This window comes from Arvicola amphibius, chromosome 6 (genome assembly GCF_903992535.2).
Source record: "Arvicola amphibius chromosome 6, mArvAmp1.2, whole genome shotgun sequence".
NCBI classification, from domain to species: Eukaryota; Metazoa; Chordata; class Mammalia; order Rodentia; family Cricetidae; genus Arvicola; species Arvicola amphibius.
In genome coordinates this window covers 34,377,385-34,401,187 of record NC_052052.2, presented here as the reverse complement: position 1 = coordinate 34,401,187, position 23,803 = coordinate 34,377,385, and the positions used below count along the sequence as shown (strand labels likewise).

The 23,803-nt window shown below is 41.7% G+C and overlaps 1 protein-coding gene across 4 annotated transcripts in view; it reads left to right on the top strand.

The window, feature by feature from the left end:
• Nucleotides 1-19,427: 19,427 nt before the first annotated feature.
• The window catches only part of LOC119816139 (intracisternal A particle-promoted polypeptide), a 35,211-nt gene continuing 30,835 nt past the window's right edge, over nt 19,428-23,803 (top strand). For 2 of the 4 annotated variants that reach the window (XM_038332475.1, XM_038332472.1), the window contains exons 1-2: nt 19,428-19,544; nt 22,470-22,811. In XM_038332475.1, the coding sequence (XP_038188403.1) occupies nt 22,520-22,811 (292 nt within the window). In that variant the 5' untranslated portion in view covers nt 19,428-19,544; nt 22,470-22,519. Of the gene's footprint in view, nt 19,545-19,614; nt 20,403-22,469; nt 22,812-23,803 lie in introns of those variants that run through there. The other 2 variants (XM_038332474.1, XM_038332473.1) reach the window with 2 other exon arrangements.

The window sequence follows — 23,803 nt, the reverse complement described above, 5'->3', positions numbered from 1 at the left end:
AGTTTGATTGCATACTCTTGTGATCCCAGTCCCTTGGGAGACTGAAGTAGGAAGATCTCTTTTTTTTTTTTTTTTTTTTTTTTTTTTTTTTTTTTTTGGTTTTTCGAGACAGGGTTTCCCTGTAGTTTCTAGAGCCTGTCCTGGAGCTAGCTCTTGTAGACCAGGCTGGCCTCGAACTCAGAGATCCGCCTGCCTCTGCCTCCCGAGTGCTGGGATTAAAGGCGTGCGCCACCACCGCCCGGCCAGGAAGATCTCTTGAGACCAAGTTTTAGGCCAATGCATGTAACAGAGAGACCCCTATCTCAAAACAAAAAGAAAAGAAAAAGAGTAGTAGAAAGGAAAGATAGCAAACCTAGGTAGATCTGCTTCTATTACCAGATCTTCAGAACTGATGTTAGGCTAGACAGGAAGTGTCAGGCCCAGACAGAATCATCAGTCCCCAAGAAACCAGGATTGTTTTGAGACAAAACATAGTCACACTCCATTTATGTGACATACTTCCTTCTCACTTCTACACACACACACACACACACACACACACACACACACACACACAAATGATTGCTTGGTCCTTCAAACTGATTCCTCCTCTAACCATTTTTTCTACTGAACTTCCTCTTTAGAACAGGCTGGCCTTGAACTCACAGAGATCTGCCTGCATATGCTTCCTGAATACTGTGATTAAAGGTGTGCACCACCACCACCTGGCACTCCACTCATTTTTAAAAAAAAAAAAAAAAAAACATTGTGTATGAGAGAGAATGTGGGGTGGGCAGTGGTGGCCCAAATGTCATAGTATATATGAGCCATAATGTGGGTGCTAGGAACTGAACCTGAGTCCTCTGAAAGACCAGCAAGTGTTCTTTACCACTGGTCCATCTCTCTAGCTCCCCACTTACTTTTTTGTTTGTTTGTTCATTTGTTTTGGTTTTTATTTTTGTTTTTCGAGACAGGGTTTCTCTGTAGCTTTGGAAGCTGTCCTGGAACTAGCTCTTGTAGACCAGGCTGGCCCCAAATTCAAAAAGATCCACCTGCCTCTGCCTCCCGAGTCCTGGGATTAAAGGCATGTGCCACCACCGCCCGGCTCCTCCACTTACTTTTAAAATCAGAATTACTGCCAGTTGAGATGGCACAAGAATTTAAACTCATCACTCAGCAAACAGAGGCATGTGGAGGGTGAGTTTGAGGGTAGCCTGGTTAATGAGTTCCAGGCCAGTCAGAGCCATACAATGAGACTCTGTCTTGATGTAAATAAATAAATAATAAATAAGATATATATAGATATATGCTGTATAAACAAGAGACTGTAGATGCACTTGTGAAGGTCAAAGGATAACTTTCAGAAGTCAGTTTTCTCCTACCATGAAATCTAAGGATAGCTCTCATATAGGCTTGGTTAGTAAGTCCCTCTGTCTCTCTGGAGAATGTTGACATTATGTCACATGACATAGTGTCCTACTGTCCTGCTCTAATCCTTTTTTAATTCAGCCACACGAAAAATACAGAATACTTCTTTCAATCAACAAATAGACCTGCATAACAACTAGGACCTTGGAAAAGAAGTATTTTTTCTGAGTATTCTCTACATCTAATTTAACACATGCATGTATGAATTTAGCCTCCACTTTGGCTCACGGCTGGATGATTCTGACTTCAGCAGCTGTCTCTATGGTTGACAGTTTCGCTCTATAACTTAGCAACAGCAGTAATAACAAGGTAGGCCCCAAAGCCAGCTGCTAAAGGGTCCCTCTGACAACTATGCTACTTAGTAAAGCCAAATAGGCCCCGAGGGCTTCTTTATCTCTGTTCTGTTTCCAGACAAAGTCATAAAATTGATTTCTCGTGGATAGAGTAGTCTCCTCCCTAGCTGCTATGGTACTATAAGAATTATAAAAGCTAGGCCGGGCGGTGGTGGCGCACGCCTTTAATCCCAGCACTCGGGAGGCAGAGGCAGGCAGATCTCTGAGTTCGAGGCCAGCCTGGTCTACAAGAGCTAGTTCCAGGACAGGCTCTAGAAACTACAGGGAAACCCTGTCTCGAAAAACCAAAAAAAAAAAAAAAAAAAAAAAAAAAAAAAAGAATTATAAAAGCTGATGAGAGTTAGGGGGTCTTGGCTGCTTTGAAAGAGAAGTACAATCCTCTCTAGGCTCTCCTAGAACTGGGGTGAATTCTCAAGCCTGACCTGGATCTCTGAGTTACAATTTGCAGATGTAACTGGTTGACCAGCCAGTCTTCAAAATTAAAGCCTTCAGCCAGGCAGTGGTGACACACGCCTTTATTCCCAGCACTTGGGAGGCAGAGATAGATGGAACCCTGAGTTCGAGCCTGGTTTACAGAGTGAGTTCCATAACAGCCAGGGCTACACAGAGAAACCCTGTCTTAAAAAACAAACATAGTTGGTGATTGGTGAGGTGACTCAGCAGTTAAGAGCACTGACTGCTCTTCCAGAGGTCCTGAGTTCAAGTCCCAGCAACCACATAATGGTGCACATCCGTTTATAATGGGATCTGGTGCCCTCTTCTGGAATAAAGGTGTGCATGCAGAGTACTCATAGACATAAATAAATAAACAAATCTTTTTTAAAAAATCAAACAAAAAAAGAAACACAAAGCAAAACAAAACAAAAATGTAAAGCCTTCAACCCCTCTAAAACCTTATAAGAATAGACAAAGGATTTAGGAATTTGTCTCAATGATAGAACACTTGCCTGACAAACACAAGGTCATAGGTTCAGTCTCTAGCTCCAAATGGGGGTGGAAGGAGACAAAAATCACACATACACACATACACACAAAAAGAAAGAAAGAAAGAAAGAAAGAAAGAAAGAAAGAAAGAAAGAAAGAAAGAAAGAAAGAAAGAAAGAAAGAAACAACTGGGCTTGCTAGATGGCACACTGGGTTAAGATACTTGCCCTGATAACTGGAGTCTAACCCCTAACATCCACATAGAAGAAGAAGAGAACCAACTCCTGTAAGTAGCCCACTGACCTCCAACTGACCATAATCCTTTCTTGTATTTACAAGATAAATGCAATAAACATTTTGGGAGGGTGGGTTTTGAGACAGGGTTTCTGTGTAGTCCTGGCTTTCCTGGAACTTGCTCTATATGCCAGTCTAGCCTCAAACTTAGAGATCCACCTATGTAGGTGGAGATTGCTTTTTCGGTTCCTGCTGCCCAGACCTGAAATAATCACAGAGAAACTGTATTAATTAATTAATTAATTAATTCCTTTTTTATGTTTTCTTTCCTTCCTTTCTTCTTTCTTTCTTTCTTTCTTTCTTTCTTTCTTTCTTTCTTTCTTTCTTTCTTTCTTCTTTTTTTCCCAGTCAGGGTTTTCTGTATTTTTAGAGGCTGCCCTAGAACTCACTTGGTAGACCAGGCTGGTCTCAAACTCATGGAGATCCACCTGTCTCTGCCTCCTGCTCATTTTTGGTTTTTTGTTTGTTTGTTTGTTTGTTTGTTTGTTTGTTTTGAGTGGGGTTTTTTTGAAACAAGGTTTCTCTGTGTAGCCCTGGCTGTCCTGGAACTTACTCTGTAGACCAGGCTTACCTCAAACTCAGAGATTTACCTGCCTCTGCCTTCTGAGTGCTGTAAATAAAGGCATGTGCCTCCACACCTGGCATAGTGATCAACGTTAAACATTTTGAAGATTGTTTACATTCTGTAATATGAATTATTCAAATAATTTTTAATTTTTATATATAAACAAACTTGGAACACTCAATCCTAAAATAAATAAATAAACACATTCATTTTATGCACATTTACTTCCACTTCAAATAAACGGTAAAATTATGTCAAACATTTTGTTTTGCTTTGCTTTTTTAAGACAGGGTTTCTCTGTGTAACAATTCTGGCTGTCCTGGAACTTGCTTCATTGACCAGGGTGGCCTCAAACTCACAGAGATCCACCTGCCTCTACCTCCTGAGTTTTGGGATTAAAGGTGTGTGCCACCACCACCCTGCATGTCAAACGTTTTGGTTTTTTTAAACTTATTTTAATCATGGCAGTGGTGGCACATGCCTTTATTCCCAGCACTTGGGAGGCAGAATCAAGCAGATCTCTGGATTTGAGGCCAGCCTGGTCTATAGAGTGAGTTCCAGAACAGCTAGGGCTACACAGAGAAACCATAAATCAAGAGAAAAACCAAAACATATTTTTATCATTCTTATTTATGTACATATGTACGTATCTGTGTGAATGAATGCCATGTGTGTGTATGCCTGTAGTCTTAGTGTCCTATTGCTGTGAAGAGACATCATGACCATTGCACCTTTTACAAAAGAAAGCACTTAAGTGGGGATTGCTTATAGTTTCAGAGATTTAGTCCATTGTCATCATGGCAGGAAGCAGACATGGTTCACAAGAAGTAGCGGAGCGTTCTACATCTGGATCTGCAGGCAGCAGGAGAAAAGAGAGAGCCCCTGGACCTGGCGTGGGCTTTTGAAATCCCAAAGCCAACCCCCAGGGACACACTTACTCCAACAATGTCACATCTACTCCAACAAGGCCATACTTCCTAATCCCTCTCATAGTGCCATTCCCTAATGGCCAGGCTTTCAAATATTCAAATATTCAAAAGCCTATGGATGCCATTCCTTTTCAAACTACTATACCTGTGCAGGCCCGACAAGAGGGTAGGATTCCCTGCAGCTAGAGCTACAGGCCATGGGTGCTGGCAACTGAACTTGGGTCTTTTGGAAGAGAAGTAAGTGTTAAGCTACCTCTGCAGTTCCCAATAAAAATTTTAAATAGAATTCTTTGTGATTCATTATCAGTAAATGTTTGATTTGCATGTTTATTTTATATAGCTATATACTCAGGTCGTGTAAAATTTTCTGTGACTAAAAGAGTTTGCCAGTGGAAATGTTAGGAAGCCCTGTTTAGAGAAGTCTTCTGGGGCTGAAGAGAGATGGCTAAGAGGTTAAGAGCACTGACTGCTCTTTCAGAAGATCCAGGTTTAATTCCCAGCACCCACATGGCAGCTCACACCTGTCTGTAACTTCAGTTCCAGAGGATCCAGCATCCTCACACAGACACACATGCAGGCAAAACAGCAGTACACATAAAATAAAAAGTAATAAAAATAAAAGTCTTTTTTAAAAATAAAGAAAGAAGTCTTCTTAAAGCCCCAGTCTCATGTCAGCATGTTACTGGTATCCATTACAACATTTTGACACCATATAACCCATGTAGCATCCACATGTAAATAACTATCCAGGAACAACTATGTAGACAGCCCCTTAGATCCCATGTACCAAACCTCAACATAGATAGACAATTTCCTTCTCGCCCCTCAGTTCCTTCCTCTGTTAGATGTAACAGGATGTCTCAGATAAAGCTAAACTAAATTTGAACCTGAATTATAGTTACATCAATAAGCTGATGTGTGCTCTTTGTGTATAAGTTAATACATAGGAGGATATTCCTGGAAGAAGACAGAGTGCTAAATGGAAGAGGGAGTATCATGAACTCAGTCCTGTGTATGTCCCAGGATCATTTTTTTCTCTGGAAAGTGTATACTTTCATTTGGATTCTTTAGAAATAGACCCTGAAACAAGAATTCCAACGCAAATAGTTTATTGAGAGGGTTAAGACTGGAAGGAAGGAAGGAAGGAAGGAAGGAAGGAAGGAAGGAAGAAGGGAGGAAGGGAGAGCAGGAATGGACTGTCATGGTGTAGTTTGAATGCAATTGGCCCACCAGAAGCTCACAGGGAGTGGCACTATTGGGAGGTATGACTTGTTGAAGAATGTGTGTCTCTAGGCTTTGAGGTCTCTTTTACTTAAGCTTTGCTCAGTGTCACAAACCATTTCCTGTTGCTTCTGATCAAGATGTAGCCAGCAGCTGGAGAGATGGCTCAGTGGTTAAGAGCACTGTCTGCTTTTCTAGGGGTCATTAGTTCAATTCCCAGCAACCACATGGTGGCTCACAATCATCTGTAATGAGATCTGGTGCCCTCTTCTGGCCTGAAGGCTACATGCGGACAGAATTCTATATACAGAATTCTATATAATAAATCTTTTTAAAAAAAGAAAGAAAGAAAAAGGATGTAGCAGCACCATGTCTGCCTGAACACTGCCATGCTGCCCACCATGATAAGGGACTGAATCTCTGAAACTGTAAGTGAGCCAGCCCCAATTAAATGTTTTCCTTGTAAGAGCTGTCATGGTCATGGTGTCTCTTCGTAGCTCAGTTGGCAGACAGCATTGTTGTGGAATATTATTTTAACTGGGCAAAGATGTGCTACAGTTGTTTATGCTTCAGAATATTACTTTAAAGTATTTTTAAAAGACGTGCTACATTTGTTTAATTATGAAAAGATGTGTTGCTCTTTCGCCTTACCTGCCTAAGACACATGATTGGTTTAATAAAAAACTGAATAACTAATAACTAGGTAGAAGAGGGATTGGCACAGCTGGTGGGCAAAGAGAATAACTAGGAGGAAAAACCTAGGCTCAAAAGAAGAGAACAAGGAGAAGAACACAATAAAGAAAGAGAGGAACATACCCAGACAAAGAAGCCAAGCAGACTCCAGCCAGTTACCAGACAGACAGGAGAAGCAGCAAAAGTAAGATATACAGAAGGAAAGAAAGATAAAAAGCCCCAAGGCAAAATGGGGAAGAAGAGAAACAGATTAAGTTACAAGAGCTAGTGGGACAAGCATAAAATAAGACCGAACGTTCAAAACTAAAAAGAAGTCTCTGTGTCATAATTTGAGAGTTTGGTTAGTAGCGCAAGAGAAAGTGTGGTATACAAAATTTCTAATGTGTATGAAACCCTGGGTTTGAGCTCTAGCACAAAATAAACCAGACAGGGTAGTGCATATCTGTAATCCCACCACTCAGAAGGTAGAAACAGGAAGACCAGAAGTCCAAAGTCATCCTCAGCTACATAATGAGCTCCAAAAAAAGCCTGGGCTATGTGAGACCTTCTCTCAAAAAGCATGGGGAGAGAGGAGAGAGAGAGAGAGAGAGAGAGAGAGAGAGAGAGGAGAGAGAGAGAGAGAGAGAGAGAGAGAGAGAGAGAGAGAGAGAGAGAGAGAGAGAGGCTGGTAGGAAGAAAGAAAAAAAGAAATATTTGTGTGGTTTATGGCATACTTGGGAAAACATTGGAGTGACAGAGTTGGAGAGCTGTTAATTGATTGTGCTCTTTTCCTTTCATATATATATATATATATACATACATATATATATATACACACACATATATATATTCTGTGGCCAGCAGGAGGATGTCTGTGCCTGCTGGAGAGTTCTGATGAAGCACGCCAGGTAAAGAGAAAGCTCCTAGAAGAGGTGCCTGGAGCATAGGAATAGAAACAAGTCCCCTTATTACTATGTGTGATGGTTAGCCTTAACTGTCAGCCTGACTGAAGTGAGAAATGATATTATTAAAGCAGACCTCTGAATAGATCTGTGAGGAGGACATTTCCAGAAGCAATTAAATCATGAAGATTCTGACTTAGCAAGCAGATTAACCTCCTTGACAGATTTCTAATACTGTGGTATATAAGGATTTTTTTGGGGAAGGGGGTTTCGAGACATGGTTTCTCTGTAGCTTCGGAGCCTGTCCTAGAACTTGCTCTGTAGACCAGGCCAGCCTTGGATTCACTGAGATCCACGCGCCTCTGCCTCCCGAGTACTGGGATTAAGGGTAAATGCCACCACTACCCAGCCATTATAAGGATGTTGACTGTAATGGTCTTGGCAGGAGCAAAGATATTCTAAAGAGACGTGCCCTTCCCTTTGTCAGGTTATTCAAACAATGGATCCCAAAGAACTGGAATTTCTATAGGAATCTCATGCTGTGACCAGAGAAAAACTGAAAGTCCTGGTGCTAGCCAGAGGGAAGAACTTGTCTTCCAGGAAGCGATTTCACTGTTTTTTTGACTACTTGGGAGCTCTCTTTGCAGGACAGGCTGGAGTTGAAACAGGGATGTGTCAATGATGAGAGTAGAACCTTGACCAGGGCGCTGGATAGGCATATCTCCTGCCCTCTATTTAAACCTAATCTTGAAAGCCCAAACCATGAAGATGGATTCGGGGTCCCTGGATCTCCATATTTATTCCTTTTCCCAATGTGGCCTTAAACTTCTGCAAGAGGAAGATGGTGCAGCCTAGGAGTAGGTCCTTGGTGGAGGAAGTAAGGCACTGGGGCATGGCCTTGAGAACTGCCTCTTATCCAGGCTCCTCTCTGTATGCCTTTTCTTAACTGCATGGCTGCAACGATGTGAACTGCTCTACTCCATCATGGCCTTCACTCTATGACAGGCTGCCACCTCTAAAACTGTGGTGTAAAATAAATTCTTCCCCCACCATGTTTCTGTCAGGAATTTAGTCACAGGGACACAGTGGTAAGTAAGATACTTCTGAGTATATTTTGGAGTAGCTGAGAAAGACTGGGGTCCTAGATGACTAGGTGGGGACTACACATCCCAGTGGCTGGATTTCCATATTAGGGTGGTCTTGCAGTTTGGTAAGGACAAGAACATTCTCATTGCTCAGAGCTTGGAGAAGACTTGAGGGAGGTAGCATATACCAAAGGGATAAGGCAATATAGGGCACAGAATCACATCAATAAAAAACATTGGTTTTATTTTGTGGTCTCAGACTAGTCAAGGGATCAACAACAACAGAGGGTATATATCCCTCAAATTGCCAAATCTTTCCTGAGGTCTGTCTCAGACTTTGGGAAATAAAAAATAAATTAAGGGGTGGAGATGATGTGGGAAGTCCTTCTGTATATGTGTTGCTTTTATTGGTTAATGAATAAAGAATCTGCTTGGCCTGTAATAGGGTAGAGTAGAGCTAGGTGGGGAAAACTAAACTGAATTCTGGGAGAAAGAAGGTGGAGTCAGTGAGACACCATGTATCTACCAGAGGGGAAAGACGCAATCTGCTAGTTGGAAAGTTGCCAGTAGGCCACAAGCCTCGTGGTAAAATATAAAACAATAGAAATGATTTAATTTAATATGTAAGAGCATCCTAGGACTATGCTATAGTGATTAGCCAGCAGTGATTTAATTAATACAGTTTCTGTGTGATTATTTTGGGAGTCTGGGCAGCCTGGAAACAAACAAGCAGCCTCCTACAACATGGAGAGATGGTTCAGCGGTTAAGAGCACCAGTTGCTCTTTCAGTGAGGTCCTGTGTTCAATTCCCAGCACCCACATGGTAGCTCACAACCATCTATAACGGGATCTGATGCCCTCTTTTGTCATGCAGATGTACAGGAAGACATTTTAAGAAATGAATCAGAGGCAATCACTTTGATTATACACTGAGTGAGACTTTCTGATCAAAGGTGTGTACACCAATGTACACCTGAGTGAATATCAGTGTTTGTGACTGTGTCAATGTACATCTGTGTATATCTTTGATGCATGTGTATAATGTGTGTGAGTAACATGAATGTTAAGGGCATGAATGTCAGTCCATGGGTGATGGGCATGATGCCAATAGTACTTTGTTTTACTCCATAGTTTCTACCGATTCCAGTGGTTTTATGGGATGAAGTTACAGAGGCAAGTTACCAGACTGGCCTTCCTTTTATGACCAGCTAAATAGTAACTAGCTAAATGTCTGGGTGATTGGGTTAAATTGATTTATGGTCTATGGAGGCCCTGGGCCAGAGTATAAGAGCACATTTATAAGCATCAACAGGGAAGCAGAAACAGAAAACAGGGAAAGCAGTGATAGGTAAGGACAGAAACAGAATGAAGCAGCATAAAAACTGGAGGTAAAGGCCAAGAGCAATGAAGCCCTTATCTGTGATGTACAGGATCCAGAGAATAATTTCCAACTGCTTATCTCAGGACACCCAGATCGACCAGGCGGCACTTCCTGGATGGAATCTGTCCAATGCCTGCCCAAGCTGAAGCAACGCCAAATCACAAAATAAACCATTTGCATGAAGGAGGAAACTGAGCTTGGCTACACAGGACCCCCGCAGTAGCTAGAGTCTGAGCAAATGCATGCTCCACGTGCAGGAAATCCATTAGCCTATTTGGCCATACAGGAAACAATGCTGTGTGTTTACACAGGGACAAGCAGAGCATGAGGTCCTTTGACTGTGTTATCATGTTATTCCTTTCTAACTTTTTTAACATGTATTTATTTATGTGGGGTCACGTATGTGTCATAGAGGGCACGTTGGAGGTCAGAGGACAGCTTCCAGGAGTAAGTTGTTCTCTCTTTCTGTTGTGCGGTCTCAAACTCAGGTCATCGAACTTGGTGGGAGGTCCCTTTACCCACTAAGTCATCTTGGCAGCCCTATTATCACTTCTGAACCTCATGTAGGTTCCTTGGGGACAATGCCCTATCTGCACATAGATAAAATAATGTGTAAAGGTTAAGTGGTTTCCTGTGTTTATGTAACTGGTTGGGGACAAGCTGAAACTGGAATTTAGATGTGTGTCCAAAACAAGAAAGATTTGTCTCTTTTGTTTCCTTCCCCACACTGATCTTTTCATTGGTCCCTTTGTGAAAACACATGGACTCCTCTAGAAAAATAGGGTTTGCTTTCTTTTTATTTCTTGGTTTTTCAAGACAGGGTTTCTCTTCCTGGTGGTAAAAAAAGAAAAAAAAAGAAGAAGGGGGGGGGCTGGAAAGATGGTTCATTGATTGGGAGCGTTGGCTTCTCTTCCTGAAAACCCAGGTTCAATTCCCCAGCAACTACTTGGCAGCTCACAACTGTCTGTAACTTCAGTTCCAGGGGGTCCGACAAAAAAAAAAAAAAAAAAAAAAAAACAGGGTTTTTCTGAAGCTTTCCTGGACTTGCTCTATAGACCAGCCTGGCCTCGAACTCACAGAGCTCTGCCTGTCTCTGCCTCCTGAGTGCTGGAATTAAAGGCATGCACCATCACTGCCTGGCAGAAAAACAAGGTTCTCTTTCAGCAGAGTCCAAGAACTATCCTTCTCACACACAATTCTCTCTCTTCCTGGAAGTTTACCCAGGAAAACTTGTTTGAGCTGGGGAAATAAATATTTGTAAGCAGAAAATTTCAGGTGAGTGAGAAACCTTGCTATGTATATGCAGTAAGTCCTGGTTCAGCTCAGACAGAGAAGGCAAAAGTAACTCTAGGACTCCCTCCCCATCAGACTCAAGTACTAAGTTCCTCAGCCCAGCAAGAGACCTGGATGTCCTCAGTTCCTGGGTATGAAAATATCAATATTTTTTCTAGAAGACACTTAGATACTAAAATTATTTATCCAAATTTATAGGAGAATACGTGAACTAGACTTTCTCTTTACATTCCAGGCCTTCCTTTTTTTTCTCTTACAGTTCAGTGAACTTATGGCTTCACTTCCTATCTCCAGAAAAAAATGAAATGCCCAAAACTATGGATCTTGTTTCTCAGAGTTAAAACTTTGACTGAAAGTGCACATGATGGAGAAGAGCAAGCTTCCTGTGCCTACAACTAGATTGGGGTACAGGAAGTAGAAAAGAGTTGAGGGGAAGCAAGGAGGTTGGATTGAGTCCAGGCTTGATTGACGGGGCGTGGTTATGGCAGAAACTTCAGTCCTGGAGAGAATCCAATTACAATGTGAACCTTGGCATCCTTTTAGATAGAGGATACAAAAGGCAGCAAGTCCAAATAGAGACATTTTGGTGGTGTTCTTAGGTAAACAAGTCTGTGGCCTCTACACCCTATTCCCAGGATAGTCAAGGAGGAAGTAACAAGATTCTGCTGTTCCCTAGAGTAACATGGAAATATAGCAAGTGATTACAGAAAGTTCCAGAGTGTCACATGACCGTAGCCAGTTATAAGATCAATAGAAGGGTCTAGATCTCTGGATACAGTATGAATGAGCTGAGACAACTGACCTAAAGAAACCAGGGTGGGTCTGGAGAGATAACTCAGTGGTTAAGAGCAGTGGCTGCTCTTCCAGAGGACTCAGGTTCAAATCCTAGCATCCATACGGTGGTTTCAGTTTTCCATAACTCCCAGGGATTCCAGTGGCTTTGAGGGCACAAGACATGCACATGGTATAACAATAAATATGCAGTCAAACAACCATACACATAAAATAATAGACAAAAATTTAAATTTATGAGGCTGTGGTGATCTTTGTCTTTAATCCCAGCACTCAGGAGGCAGAGGTAGGCAGAACTCAGTGAGTTTAGGGCTAACCTGGTCTACAGAAAGATTTCCAGGACAGTTAGGGCTACACAGAGAAATCCTGTCAAGAAAAAAACAAAACAAATAAGAAAGAGAGAAAGTTGTGTTCTGCTCTATACAAATGTAATCAGTAGTTCTGGAGATTAGGTACAGTGTAATTAAAAACCCCGGGTGATTCTGAAAGGCAGCCAGGTTGAGAACAAATACCCATGAAATAGACACTTAATTGTCTTTGGAAAGCACTTTGTGGGAGAAAAGGCTCATTTGGAAAAATATAGCGTTAGGGGATGATTTTCTGGCTAAACCCAGCTCCCGGAAGCACTGGAACTGACCTCTAGAGGAGATATAATCCAGATCACAAGGTATCCAGGCTGCATTCACTTCTCTCCTCTTTAACAAAAGAAAACCAGGAATGCTGGATAACAGTCAAAACCCACGCGTCCTCTTTAGCCAGGATTCAAGGAGTTCTGAGGTATGAGGGGAGTAAAAACAATGGCAGACTATGAACTTTGAGTTCAGTTCTGTTCCTGTGCAAATAAACTACTTATCCTTGGCTTTTCTATTGATTTACTTCTCGAACAAATATATACAATGACTCTGCAGAATGAATGAGGCCTTCTGGGCTGAGAACTAAAACCAAACAGAAGGCACTGTGTATAACTTGTGGACTGTTCCTTTTCTTAATCTTCTTCTCTAGGAAACCACCACATTATTTTCTTTCTTCTTTGCATTTCAGAGTTATACATTTCTTTGGTTAATTGAAACAGTTTTGCTTTGCCTCCACCTCTGCCTCTGATAGTTCTACAGCAATTTTTGCATCCAAACCTGAAAACAAGCTCTTTTATATTATGCTTATTTTGGTTTTTGGTTTTTAGTGGTTTTTTTTTGTTTGTTTGTTTGTTTTGTTTTTCGAGACAGGGTTTCCCTGTAGTTTCTAGAGCCTGTCCTGGAGCTAGCTCTTGTAGACCAGGCTGGCCTCGAACTCAGAGATCCGCCTGCCTCTGCCTCCCGAGGTTTTTAGTGTTTTTAAAGACACTATTGTTTTAATGTTCTTGGAGCCATAGCTCATCAGTTACGCGCACTTCCTGCTCTTGAGCCTCTCAAGTGTTGAGGTTACAAATATGCATCACCATGCCCTGGGTTAAGCAAGTTTTTTTTTCACTAAATTTACTTACAGACTCACCACTTCTCCCTCAAACTATTACATTTTCAGGAAAAAATGTAATGTTGTAGGGAGGCGGTTTGTTGGTTCCTGGCTGCCCTCCCGCTTGTTTGTTTCCGGGCTGCTCAGCCCCAAAATAACCACACAAAAACTATATGATTTAAATCACTGCTTGACCAATTAGTTAACATATGGCTAGCTAGCTCTTACATCTAGAATTAACCCATCTCCATTATTTTATATTTTACCATGAGGTTCGTGGCCTACTGGCAAGGTTTCACCATGTTTGTCTCTGGCTGCGCCTCCATGGCTTCTGACTCTACCTCCTTTCTCCCAGCATTCATTTAGTTTTCTCCGCCTATCTAAGTTCTGCCCTGCTATAGGTCCAAAGCAGTTTCTTTACTAATCAATGGCAATCACAGCATACAGAGGGAAATTCCACATCAATGTAAGAAAGAGAGAACTTCACTTTTGATTAATGCATTTTTAGAGTACTTTTGTGAAATAGAATTATTAGGAAGTCTGTACTCCCTTACTTATTAATACAGTCTTCTAAAACCAAAGGTTGTTTTATTTGTTTACTTTTGAGACAGGGTATTTCTGTGTATCCCAGGTTAGCATTGGATTTAGCATTCTCTTGCCAGTAAGCATTATAGGTATATGCCACCACATTCAGCCCAAGAAAATGTTATTATCCAAAAAGTGGGCATTACTAACCCAGAATCTTCTGAAGATAATACATATTCTAACTCTAGCAAGCAGTCCTATGTGGTGCCCAACTCTAAACGCCATTTTCTATTAGAAAAGATGTCTGAGCAATGGATGATTTCAGGTGTGAGACAAGAAATCACAAGGTGAACCTGAAATATTTTTTAATTATTAGTTTTCATTTAGTTTTTAAATTTTAAAATTTGTTCTTTTACATTTATTAATTTTATATTTATGAGTGTCTTGCCTGCTTACATATATGTGCACCACATGAAAGCCTGGGGCCCTTGACATTAAGAAGAGGGTGTTGGGTCCCCTTGAACTGAAGTTATAGATAATGTGAGCTACCATATGGATGCTGGGAACCAAACCTTGGCCCTCAGCAGGAGTAAGTGCCCTCAACTGATGAGCCATCTCTCTAGACCTTCATTTTTATTTATTTTCACTTATTTCTTTATTTATTTTGTGAGTATACGGGTATGTGTGAGTGGGTGCCCACATGGCAGCTCATAACCATCTGTAACTCTAGTCCCAAAATATCTGACTTACATGTAGGCAACTCACACATGAACATCAAAATAAACATAAGCTATTTAATCACCACAACTTTAAAGCATGTACTCTGTTTCTATTTTATCAATAAATTTTACTTACTTGACCAAGGGGTTGGAGAGATGGCGCAGCGGTTTAGAGCACTTGCTGCTCTTGTAGAGTTCCTAGCTCCTACAACACAGGAGTCACCATACCCTGTAGCTTGAATTCCAGAGAAATCCAACATCGTTTTCTGATCTATACAGGTGCCCAAATACACAGTCACATACACATATATAAAAATAAAATCTTCAACTTTTTTTATAGGCATGGTGACGTACACCTCTAATCTCAGCACTTGGGAGGCAGAGGCAGGCAGATCGCTATGAGTTCAAGGCCTGCCTGGTCTACAGAGCAAGTTCTAGAATAGCCAGGGATACATAGTGAGAACTTGTCTCAAACAAACAATAAAATTAACTAAACAATTTTTTTAAATTGTCCAAAGGCATGCAGTGATACAGCAATATTTGAACCAAGACACTCGAAATCTGGCTTCTACTTTTTTTTTTTTTTTTTACTGTTTTTTTCGAGACAGGGTTCCTCTTTGTGTAGTCCTGGCTGTCCTGGAACTTGATCTGTGCACTAGGCTGGCCTTCAACTCACAGAGATCCACCTGCCTCTGCCTCCTGGGTGCTGTAATTAAAAGCATGTGCCACCACCGCTGGCTCTGACTTCTACTTTTAAAAGTCTCTTTGCCTTTCTTTCTGACGATAACAGGCATCTGCTGAAGAATTTTAAGCAAGAAGCTAATATAATTCATGTTGGGGCAGCTGGCCCAATCCCTGCGTTCAGGGGCGTGGCTGCCCCAGGGGAGTAGGATACCCTTAAAAAGGATGGGGCACCGGAAGGAGCCCTGTTTGCTATTCCCCGCGTTACCTTCTGCTCTGCTGGACCCTTGGTTCTGTAAGTTCCCTTATTTCCCCTTTTATTAAAACTGATTTATTATAAAAGGACTATTTTGGTTATTTCCAAACCCCTCCGACCGCCGGTACACGCCGGTACCCGCCGGTACAAATTCGACTTGTGGGAGGATGCCTCTAACTAAGTGATAGAAGATGAGGCAAAAAAAGTCAAATGTTCATTCACTTAAGGGCTGTTGAGCATCTTTCATGTGCTCATCTTAGGCAGCAAGGATATAGTAACACAGATTACAGGAATGATGGGGAGTTCACACTTGAATGTGGGAAGATTGTGAGTAAACATAGTAACAAGAAATAACTGGACTGAAGAGATGTCTCAGTGGTTAAGGGCATATACTGCTGTCCCTGAGGACTAGAGTTCAAATTCTATCACCTACCTCAGGCAGCTCATGACTGTCTATAACTTCATCTCTAGCAGATCCAATGCCTGAGGCCTCTGCAGGCATCTGCACTCATGTGCACATAACCACACAGAGAAACACATACAAATAACTAAAAATCTTGCAAAGTAGTGGTGGTACACACCTTTAATCCCAGCACTCAGGAGGCAGAGGCAGGCAGATCTCTGAATTTGAGCCCAGTCTGGTCTACAGAGCAAGTTCCAGGACAGCCAGAGCTACAAAGAGAAACTCTGAAAAAAATATAAAAAATAATTAAATCGTTTAAAAAAAAACTAGTATATGAAATGACAATAAGTGTATTCGCTATGTCAACTTGACCTAAGCTAGAGTCATCAGAGAAGAGGGGGCCTCAACTGAGGAACTGTCTCCATGAGATGGGCTGAGGACAAGCCTGTAGGGCATTCTCTTAATTAGTGGTTCATGGGGGAGAGCCCAGTCCACTGTGGGTGAAGAAACCCTAGGCTGGTAGTCCTGGGTTCTATAAAAACCCAGGCTGAGCAGGCTCAGCAGGCTCAGCAGGCTGAGCAAGACATGGGGAGCAAATAAATACTAAATAGAATTCCTCCCTGGCCTCTGCATCAGTTCCTGCCTCCAGGTTCCTGCCCCGCATGAGTTCCTGAACTCACTGACTTTGATGAGCTGTTATATGGAACTGTGAGTGAAATAAATCCTTTCCTTCCCATGGTGTTTCATTGCATCAAAACTTACCCTAAGACAATCGTTTTATGAAGAAAAATATAGATGAGAATATGGGGAGAGATGTTATAATTTTTTAATAATTTTTAAAAATATTTATTTATTATGTATACAATATTCTGTCTGCATGTATTCCTGCAGGCCAGAAGAGGGCACTAGACCCCATTACAGATGGTTGTGAGCCACCATGTGGTTGTCGGGAACTGAACTCAGGATCTTTGGAAGAGTAGGCAATGCTCTTAACCGCTGAGCCATCTCTCCAGCCCGAGATGTTATAATTTAAAATGAGAATACCATTATGGTCTCACTTGAAAAGGTAAAATCTGAAGAAACAGATGTAAAGGGAACAAAAGGACAGCTTATAAAAGAACAATCTAGAGTGCAAAATGCCAAACAGAAGTGTGCCTAAGGTATGGAGAATACACCAATAAGAAAACAAACTATTGTTTGTTTGGTATGACTCTTTTGCCTGTATGCATGTATGTGCATCATGTGTGTCCTTGTTGGAGTCCCTGGGGTCACAGATGGCGGTGAATTACCATGTGAGTGCTAGAAAGTGAAACTGGATCCTCTGCAAGATAGCTCTATGATTAATTACTATTATTATGTTTTAGGATTTTCGAGATATGCTTTCTCTGGGTAAAGAGCCCTGGCTGTCTTGGAACACACTTTGTAGACCATGTTGGCCTCCAAAGCACAGAGATCCACCTGCCTCTGCCTCCTGAGTGCTGGGGTGAAAGGAAAGCGCCATCACAGGATGGGCTGCACAATAGCTCTTACCCTTTGGCTCCCCTCTACAGACTCTTTACATTGGGAGAAATTGACTTTTGTGCTAAAAGAAATGGAAAGTCACTGGAGATCCCTGAGCGCAGGAATAAACACAGTCTAACATTAAACAAGTACAGCAGCTTTTATTGAGCTATAACTCACATGCCATAGCATTTACTCTCTTATGGCACACAGGCCAATGATTTCTTTTAGTCTGTTTCCACGGTTGTGTAAATGTCAACACTACCTAATTCCAAGATATTTTCATTGTACCAAAAGAAATCCTGTACTCTTTACCAGTCGCTTCTTCCCTCAGTCCCTTGTAACTGCTGATTTAGTATGTTTCTGTCCATTTGCCTATCCTAAATATTTCATATTAATGCAATTATACAATGTATTTTTTATAATAGGCTTATCATGTAGTGTACAATCTTCATGCCTATTAGAGCATATACCAGTCCTTCATTATTTTTTAAAAAATTATAAACTTTTTTAAAAACAAATTTTCTAAATAGAATAAACATCATACATTAAAATTAGCCACACCCAAAGTCTAACATCTCAGCGACTTCTATACAGTTAGAGTAGCTATTCTGCAGCTGTGGAATTTCATATTGGATTCTACACTTTCTCTACAGAATATATTTTTCTGCTGTCAGCAACCACCAAAAATGAAAAAAAAAAATCCAACACAAATTAGAATCAGAAAAAAAACCTAGTTTTATATCCTCTTTCATAACTCATGTCCGTTCAGGCCTTCCTGTCCCCGATATAGAGCCTTTCTTGTTCTCTTTTCTATGTTCTATTTACACTGTACCATATGTACAGCTGTTTGCATCTGAGATATATTACTGACTAGATCCTGCATATGAGGGAAAACATAGACCTTTCCTTTCTGAGATTGTGTTACTTTGCTTACAATTATACATTTTAAGTTTACCCATTTTCCTGAAAATTTTGTAATTTCGAGTTGGGGGGGTCAGGTTTCGAGACAAGATTTCTCTGTATATTCCTGGCTGTCTTGGAACTTGCTCAGTTGACCAAACTGGCTTCGAACTCAGAGATCTGCCTTCCCCTGCCTCCAGAGGGCTATGATTAAAGGCGTGCGCCACCACCACCCGGCTCCTTTTACTTTTTTCTCCCTCAAAAAGATTTTTGCAACTTTTTTTTGCATATTTTTCTTAATGAAATGTAAAGCCGAAATCGAAAGCCTGTGGGATAAATGTAAACATAGCTTTGTGAACATTTTGTTTTAGCTTATACATCTGTATATACAAACACTTGGTATGTGTTTGATGTAAAATATTTTCGTGCAGTAGGTCAGGATTTAAAAACAAGAAGTTTGAGGGTTGGAGAGAAGATGGCACAATGTCTAAGAAAGCATCTCTCTTTCTCTGTTATACCTGTTATTTTTGAGAAAGGGTCTCTCGACATAGTCCTAGTTATCCTGGAACTCACTATGTAGACTGGACTGGCCTCCAATTCACAGAAATCCTCCTGAGTGCTGAGATTATATGCCTGTGCCACAACTCCTGACAAAGAGTCCACTTCACTTGAGTTGTTCCCAGTTTGTAACTCCAGCATCACGGGATCTGCGGCCCTCTTCTGGCCTCCATGGGTATTGCACTTACATGCACAAACCTACAGTTAAGACACACATTTAAAATTAAAATCTTAAAAAATAGTTGGGGGCCTGACAGTGGTAGTGCACGCCTTTAATCCCAGCATTCGGGTGGATTTCTGTGAGTTCGAGGCCGGCCTGGTCTACAAAACAAATTCCAGAAGAGCCAATAAACGGGTAGAGAAGCACTATGCACGTGGTTTTCCTCAACGCTGACATCGGTGGCTGGCCCGGGACACATCAAGACCAGAAAATGTACACGGAGCGGACCAGGTTAGCGCACCCTGAGAACCCAAGGATGGACGGCGGACGGAAGCTTCCAGAAGTCCCGGCCGCAGCCAGCGAGCAACTTCCCAGGTCTCCAGCGCCCACGGCTGTGAGGAGGCGGGCCCAGAAGCGGAGCACGCGCAGTAGAAGCCCCGCTCTGCGCAGAGAGGCTGCGCCTTCGGCTGCCACGGCCGCCAGTCTCTGCGAGCTGTCCCCGCCCCCTCCGCTGCCACCCGCGACTGCGCGCGCAGAGGCTCTGAGGGCGCCTGCGGCAAGGGACGCGGCGGGTAAGCGGGGCCTGCGTCCGGTGTGTGTTTCTCACAGGTTTGGGAGCGTCCTCGTGTCCGGCACTCCGGACCGGGAAGATGCCAGTGACTGGTGCTTTGGAACGCACTTTTCCCCGGCTTTTCTCCTGCCACCTCCGGAGGCCCTCTGACCGCCCAAGTGATGTCGCCGTCGCCGCCGCGTTCTCTGCTCTCCCCACCCCCACTGGGAAACCCAAAGCCGGCCGGGTCCCTGATTTTCTGCCAGCTTTGTGGCCCGAGTTCCTTACTTGCCTGTGCCGTCGATGGCACCGAGTTGATTTTCTGCCTTTAGTGTCGATCAGCTGAGGGAGAAAGCTAGCTCCAGCCTCCAACTCGGTCACCGCAAAGAGTCATCAGTTGTTTTGATGCTCCGCTGGAGTTCTGGCCTCCTTACTGAACCAACTTTCAGATGCTCTTGAGAGGGAAATCGAGGCCACCAAAACATAAGTCCTCTTTGGTTACCTGATCGTGTCCATCGCTGGCTAATAAACGGCTTTTCAAGTTGGACCTGTTGAGACATAGGCCTTAGATCCCTACGCACTATCCCAGAACTATGCCTTTCCTATGTTCTGTACAATCATTTCCCTGCCACATTTTGGGATGAGGCACTTCACTGGCAGTGGGATGGAATCAGCATTTCTACTCCCAGAGTGATATTTAGTGAACTGTTTCTTGTAACAGGAGCTATTTTGACTTAGTGGCTGTGTTTTGATACCTTCAGTAAGAGAGAAACGTAGGAAACCTGGCATCACACCTCAGGGGTTCAAAATCTACCAGGGGAAAAAAAAAACAAAGCACCAACAAGCCTGATAGCCAAGCCACGTTTAGTAACATCTACAGGTCGGATTTCTTTTTCTTTTCTCTCTTTTTGGTTTTGTTTTGTTTTGTTTTTTCGAGACAGTTTTTCAGTAGCTTTGGAGCCTGGAACTCCCTCTGTAGACCAGGCTGGCCTTGAATTCACAGAGATCCATACAGGTCGAATTTCTACATGGAGGGAAATAGACTTGCTTGTAAGATGTTGGCATCGTGTACATGCTGAAGTGAAATTTTAGTGACTCCCTTCAAGCCTCTCAAAGTTTCTAGATCGCCATGAGTACCAGTTTTATTATTATAAGGCCAAGGTCTCACTAGTCTTGGCTGGCCTGGAACTAAGAGATCTGCCGGCCTCTGCACCAAACCCAGCCCCAGCCTGTTTTTACTGATAATTTTGACTGAGTTCTATATTCTGACCTAGTTTTTCGTTTGCTTTATTCAGTGTTATTGGTGTTTTGCCTACATGTATGTCTATGTGAGGGTGTTAGAAGCCCTGGAACTGGAGTTACAGACAGTTGTGAGCTGCCATGTGGTTGCTGGGAATCGAACTCAGGTCCTCTGGAAGAACAGCCAGTGATTTCAGCCTCTGAGCCATTTCTCCAGCCCCATGAACAATTTTTTTTAAAATGTCAGCTTATAACAGTTCTGTCAATTTTATTACTAATTTTCCTTCATGCCAAAGTATAAGACCTTAATCACCTTAACAGTTCCTCTGCTATATCTGCCTATCTTATGTTGTAAGAATTCATGATTTATTCAGTAACTTAAATTTATCCCTTTGATTCTCATTGCAGTCTATAATGTTGCTTATCTGCAATTTTTGTTTGTGGCATAAGAAATAATAAAAGAATTGGATTTTTGTTATCTCCTACTTCATGTACTTGAAGAACCCAAGAGTTCTGAAATGACTATTGACATGTTTATTTTTGTTAAACCTATAAAGATTTAGGTTCAAGTTTTTGTACTTGGATTCCATTCTCTACAACTTGGTCTGATAATTTCTATGCAATATGATATGGTAGGAACAACCCTAGGCTTAGAATAAATAAACATGAGACTGCCGATATACTGATGCTGGGGAAAGTCTGATAGTTTCCTTTTCTGTGACCTCAGAGATTATCTTTTTCTTTTCATCTCTTAGATATTATAATAATTACAATGGTGGCATAGATCTTTAGACCCAGCACTCAGAAGGCAGAAGCAGATAGATTGTTTTGAGATTGAGGGAAGTCTACATAGTGAGTTCCAGTCTGGCCAAGGCTATATGGTGAGACCCTGTCTTAAAGAAACAAAACCAAACAAAACAAACTACAGTTGCCATAATTTGTGCAGAAGCTAACAGTTGAGTCAGATATGGCAGCGCAGGCCTGCAATCCCAGTACTAGGTTATCAGGGAAGGAGGGTCATTACAAGTTTGAGACCCTTGTCTCACAAAACCCCAGGCCTTTTGTTTTTCTTATTTCACAAACATTTGAAATGCTGATATATGTTAGAGACTGATCCTTTAGCAATAGAAGCCAGTTCCTGTCATGAAGGGACTATCTTTCAAGAAATTGGTGTGTTTGTGAATGTGTGTAAGCTGGGATTAAGAAGGCAGGGATATCTAACAAGGTTGAGTGTAATATAAGCTATAACAGGTAGGTTAGGATGATCACCAAGTCTAGAGGACAGAAACAGAAGAATGTTGTCTGGAAAAGCTATATTTGAACAGTCTTGGGTTATAACAAGGATCCCCAAAGGCTTTCTATGTTGAGGGAAGCATGCCTAGGATGTCTGCTTCCTGATTGTCGTGATATAAATTTTGCCTTTGCACCTTCCTTTCTTTACCCAAGGAGGGGTTTATGACTGTTTATACCTTACTTCTATTTATCTTTTAGTGCCCAATTTAGTGCTTCTTAATTCTGTGAAGCTTCCTTTGGTGTACACATTCCATTACCAAAAAGCATCTTAGAAGTCATACCATACGGTATAGCTCTTATTTGTTTGGTATGTGTTTTACAATCCTAATTAAATGATAGAGAATGTTTCATCTATATGTGAATAGAAAATATATTAACAAAAAGATATGTTTGATCTTTGTATTTTATTTCTCAGGGTAGAAGCAAATAATGGGCAAGAGTCTCTTTAATTAACCTGTGGTCATCATGTCTAAGGAGGAGTGTGCCAAGGCTGGCGATAGCTCATTTTCCTCTGATAAACATGCCCAGCTCATCTTGGCCCAAATCAACAAAATGAGAAATGGACAGCATTTCTGTGATGTACAGCTGCAGGTCGGGAAGGAAACCTTTCACGTTCACCGGCTGGTTCTGGCTGCGAGCAGTCCATACTTTGCAGCTTTGTTTGCTGGAGGAATGAAAGAGTCCTCAAGAGATGTTGTACAGATTCTAGGAGTTGAAGCTGGAATCTTTCAGTTACTTCTAGACTTCATTTACACAGGTATATCTATGTAGTACTTTTCTCTTGCTGTAATGAAATACCATGACCAAAGTAACTTGTAGACGTTTCTTTATTTGTAAATATTGTTCGTTTTTGTTTTTGGTGTTCAAGACAGGGTTTCTTTGTATAGCCCTGGCTGCCCTGGAACTCATTTTGTAGACCAGTCTGTCCTCAAACTCACCCAAATCTGCCTGTTGCTACCTCCTGTGTGCTGGGATTAAAGGTGTGCACCACCACCACCCAGCTTAAAGTGTATTTACTTTTATTTTATGTGAATGTTTTGCCTACATGTGTGTAAGTGAACCACTTGCATGGAGTATCTGTGTGAAGATCAGAAGAGGATATTGGATCTCCTAGAATTGGAATTACAGGTTATGAGCCACTGTGTGTGCTGGGAACTGAAGACGTGTCCTCGGGAAATGCAGGAGCATTTAACTTTTGAGTCATCTCTCCAGCCCTTAATTACTTTTATAGTTATAAAAAATGGAAACATACTTTATTTGTTCTAGTTTTGAGAATATACTAGTTCTCTTTAAGTAATTATGTAGAAGGCTCAAGTAAGATGGCTCAGTGTGTAAAGGTGCTTGCTACCTTACTACCAAGCCTCTTGACCTGAGTTCAGTCTTATACACACATACACACACACACACACACACACACACACACACACACACACACACACGGTAGAGGTGAAGGATAATTTTAAAAAATTAAAAAAGAAACTACTTGGGAGAAATATTTACATGATCCAATGAAGTGTTTTGGTTTTTAAGTGCATGGTATTTGAGGCTGGAAATGGCTCTGTGGCTCAGGGTACTGACTCTTCTTTCAGAGGATCCAGGTTTGGTTCCCAGCAACAACTGTAGTTCTAGCTCCTGTATGTTCATGGTGTAAAGCATATACTAACACACATCTACATAAAATAAACGTTTTAAATGCATACTATTTATATTTGAGAAAATACGAAATGATTTGTTTCTCATATTTTTTTC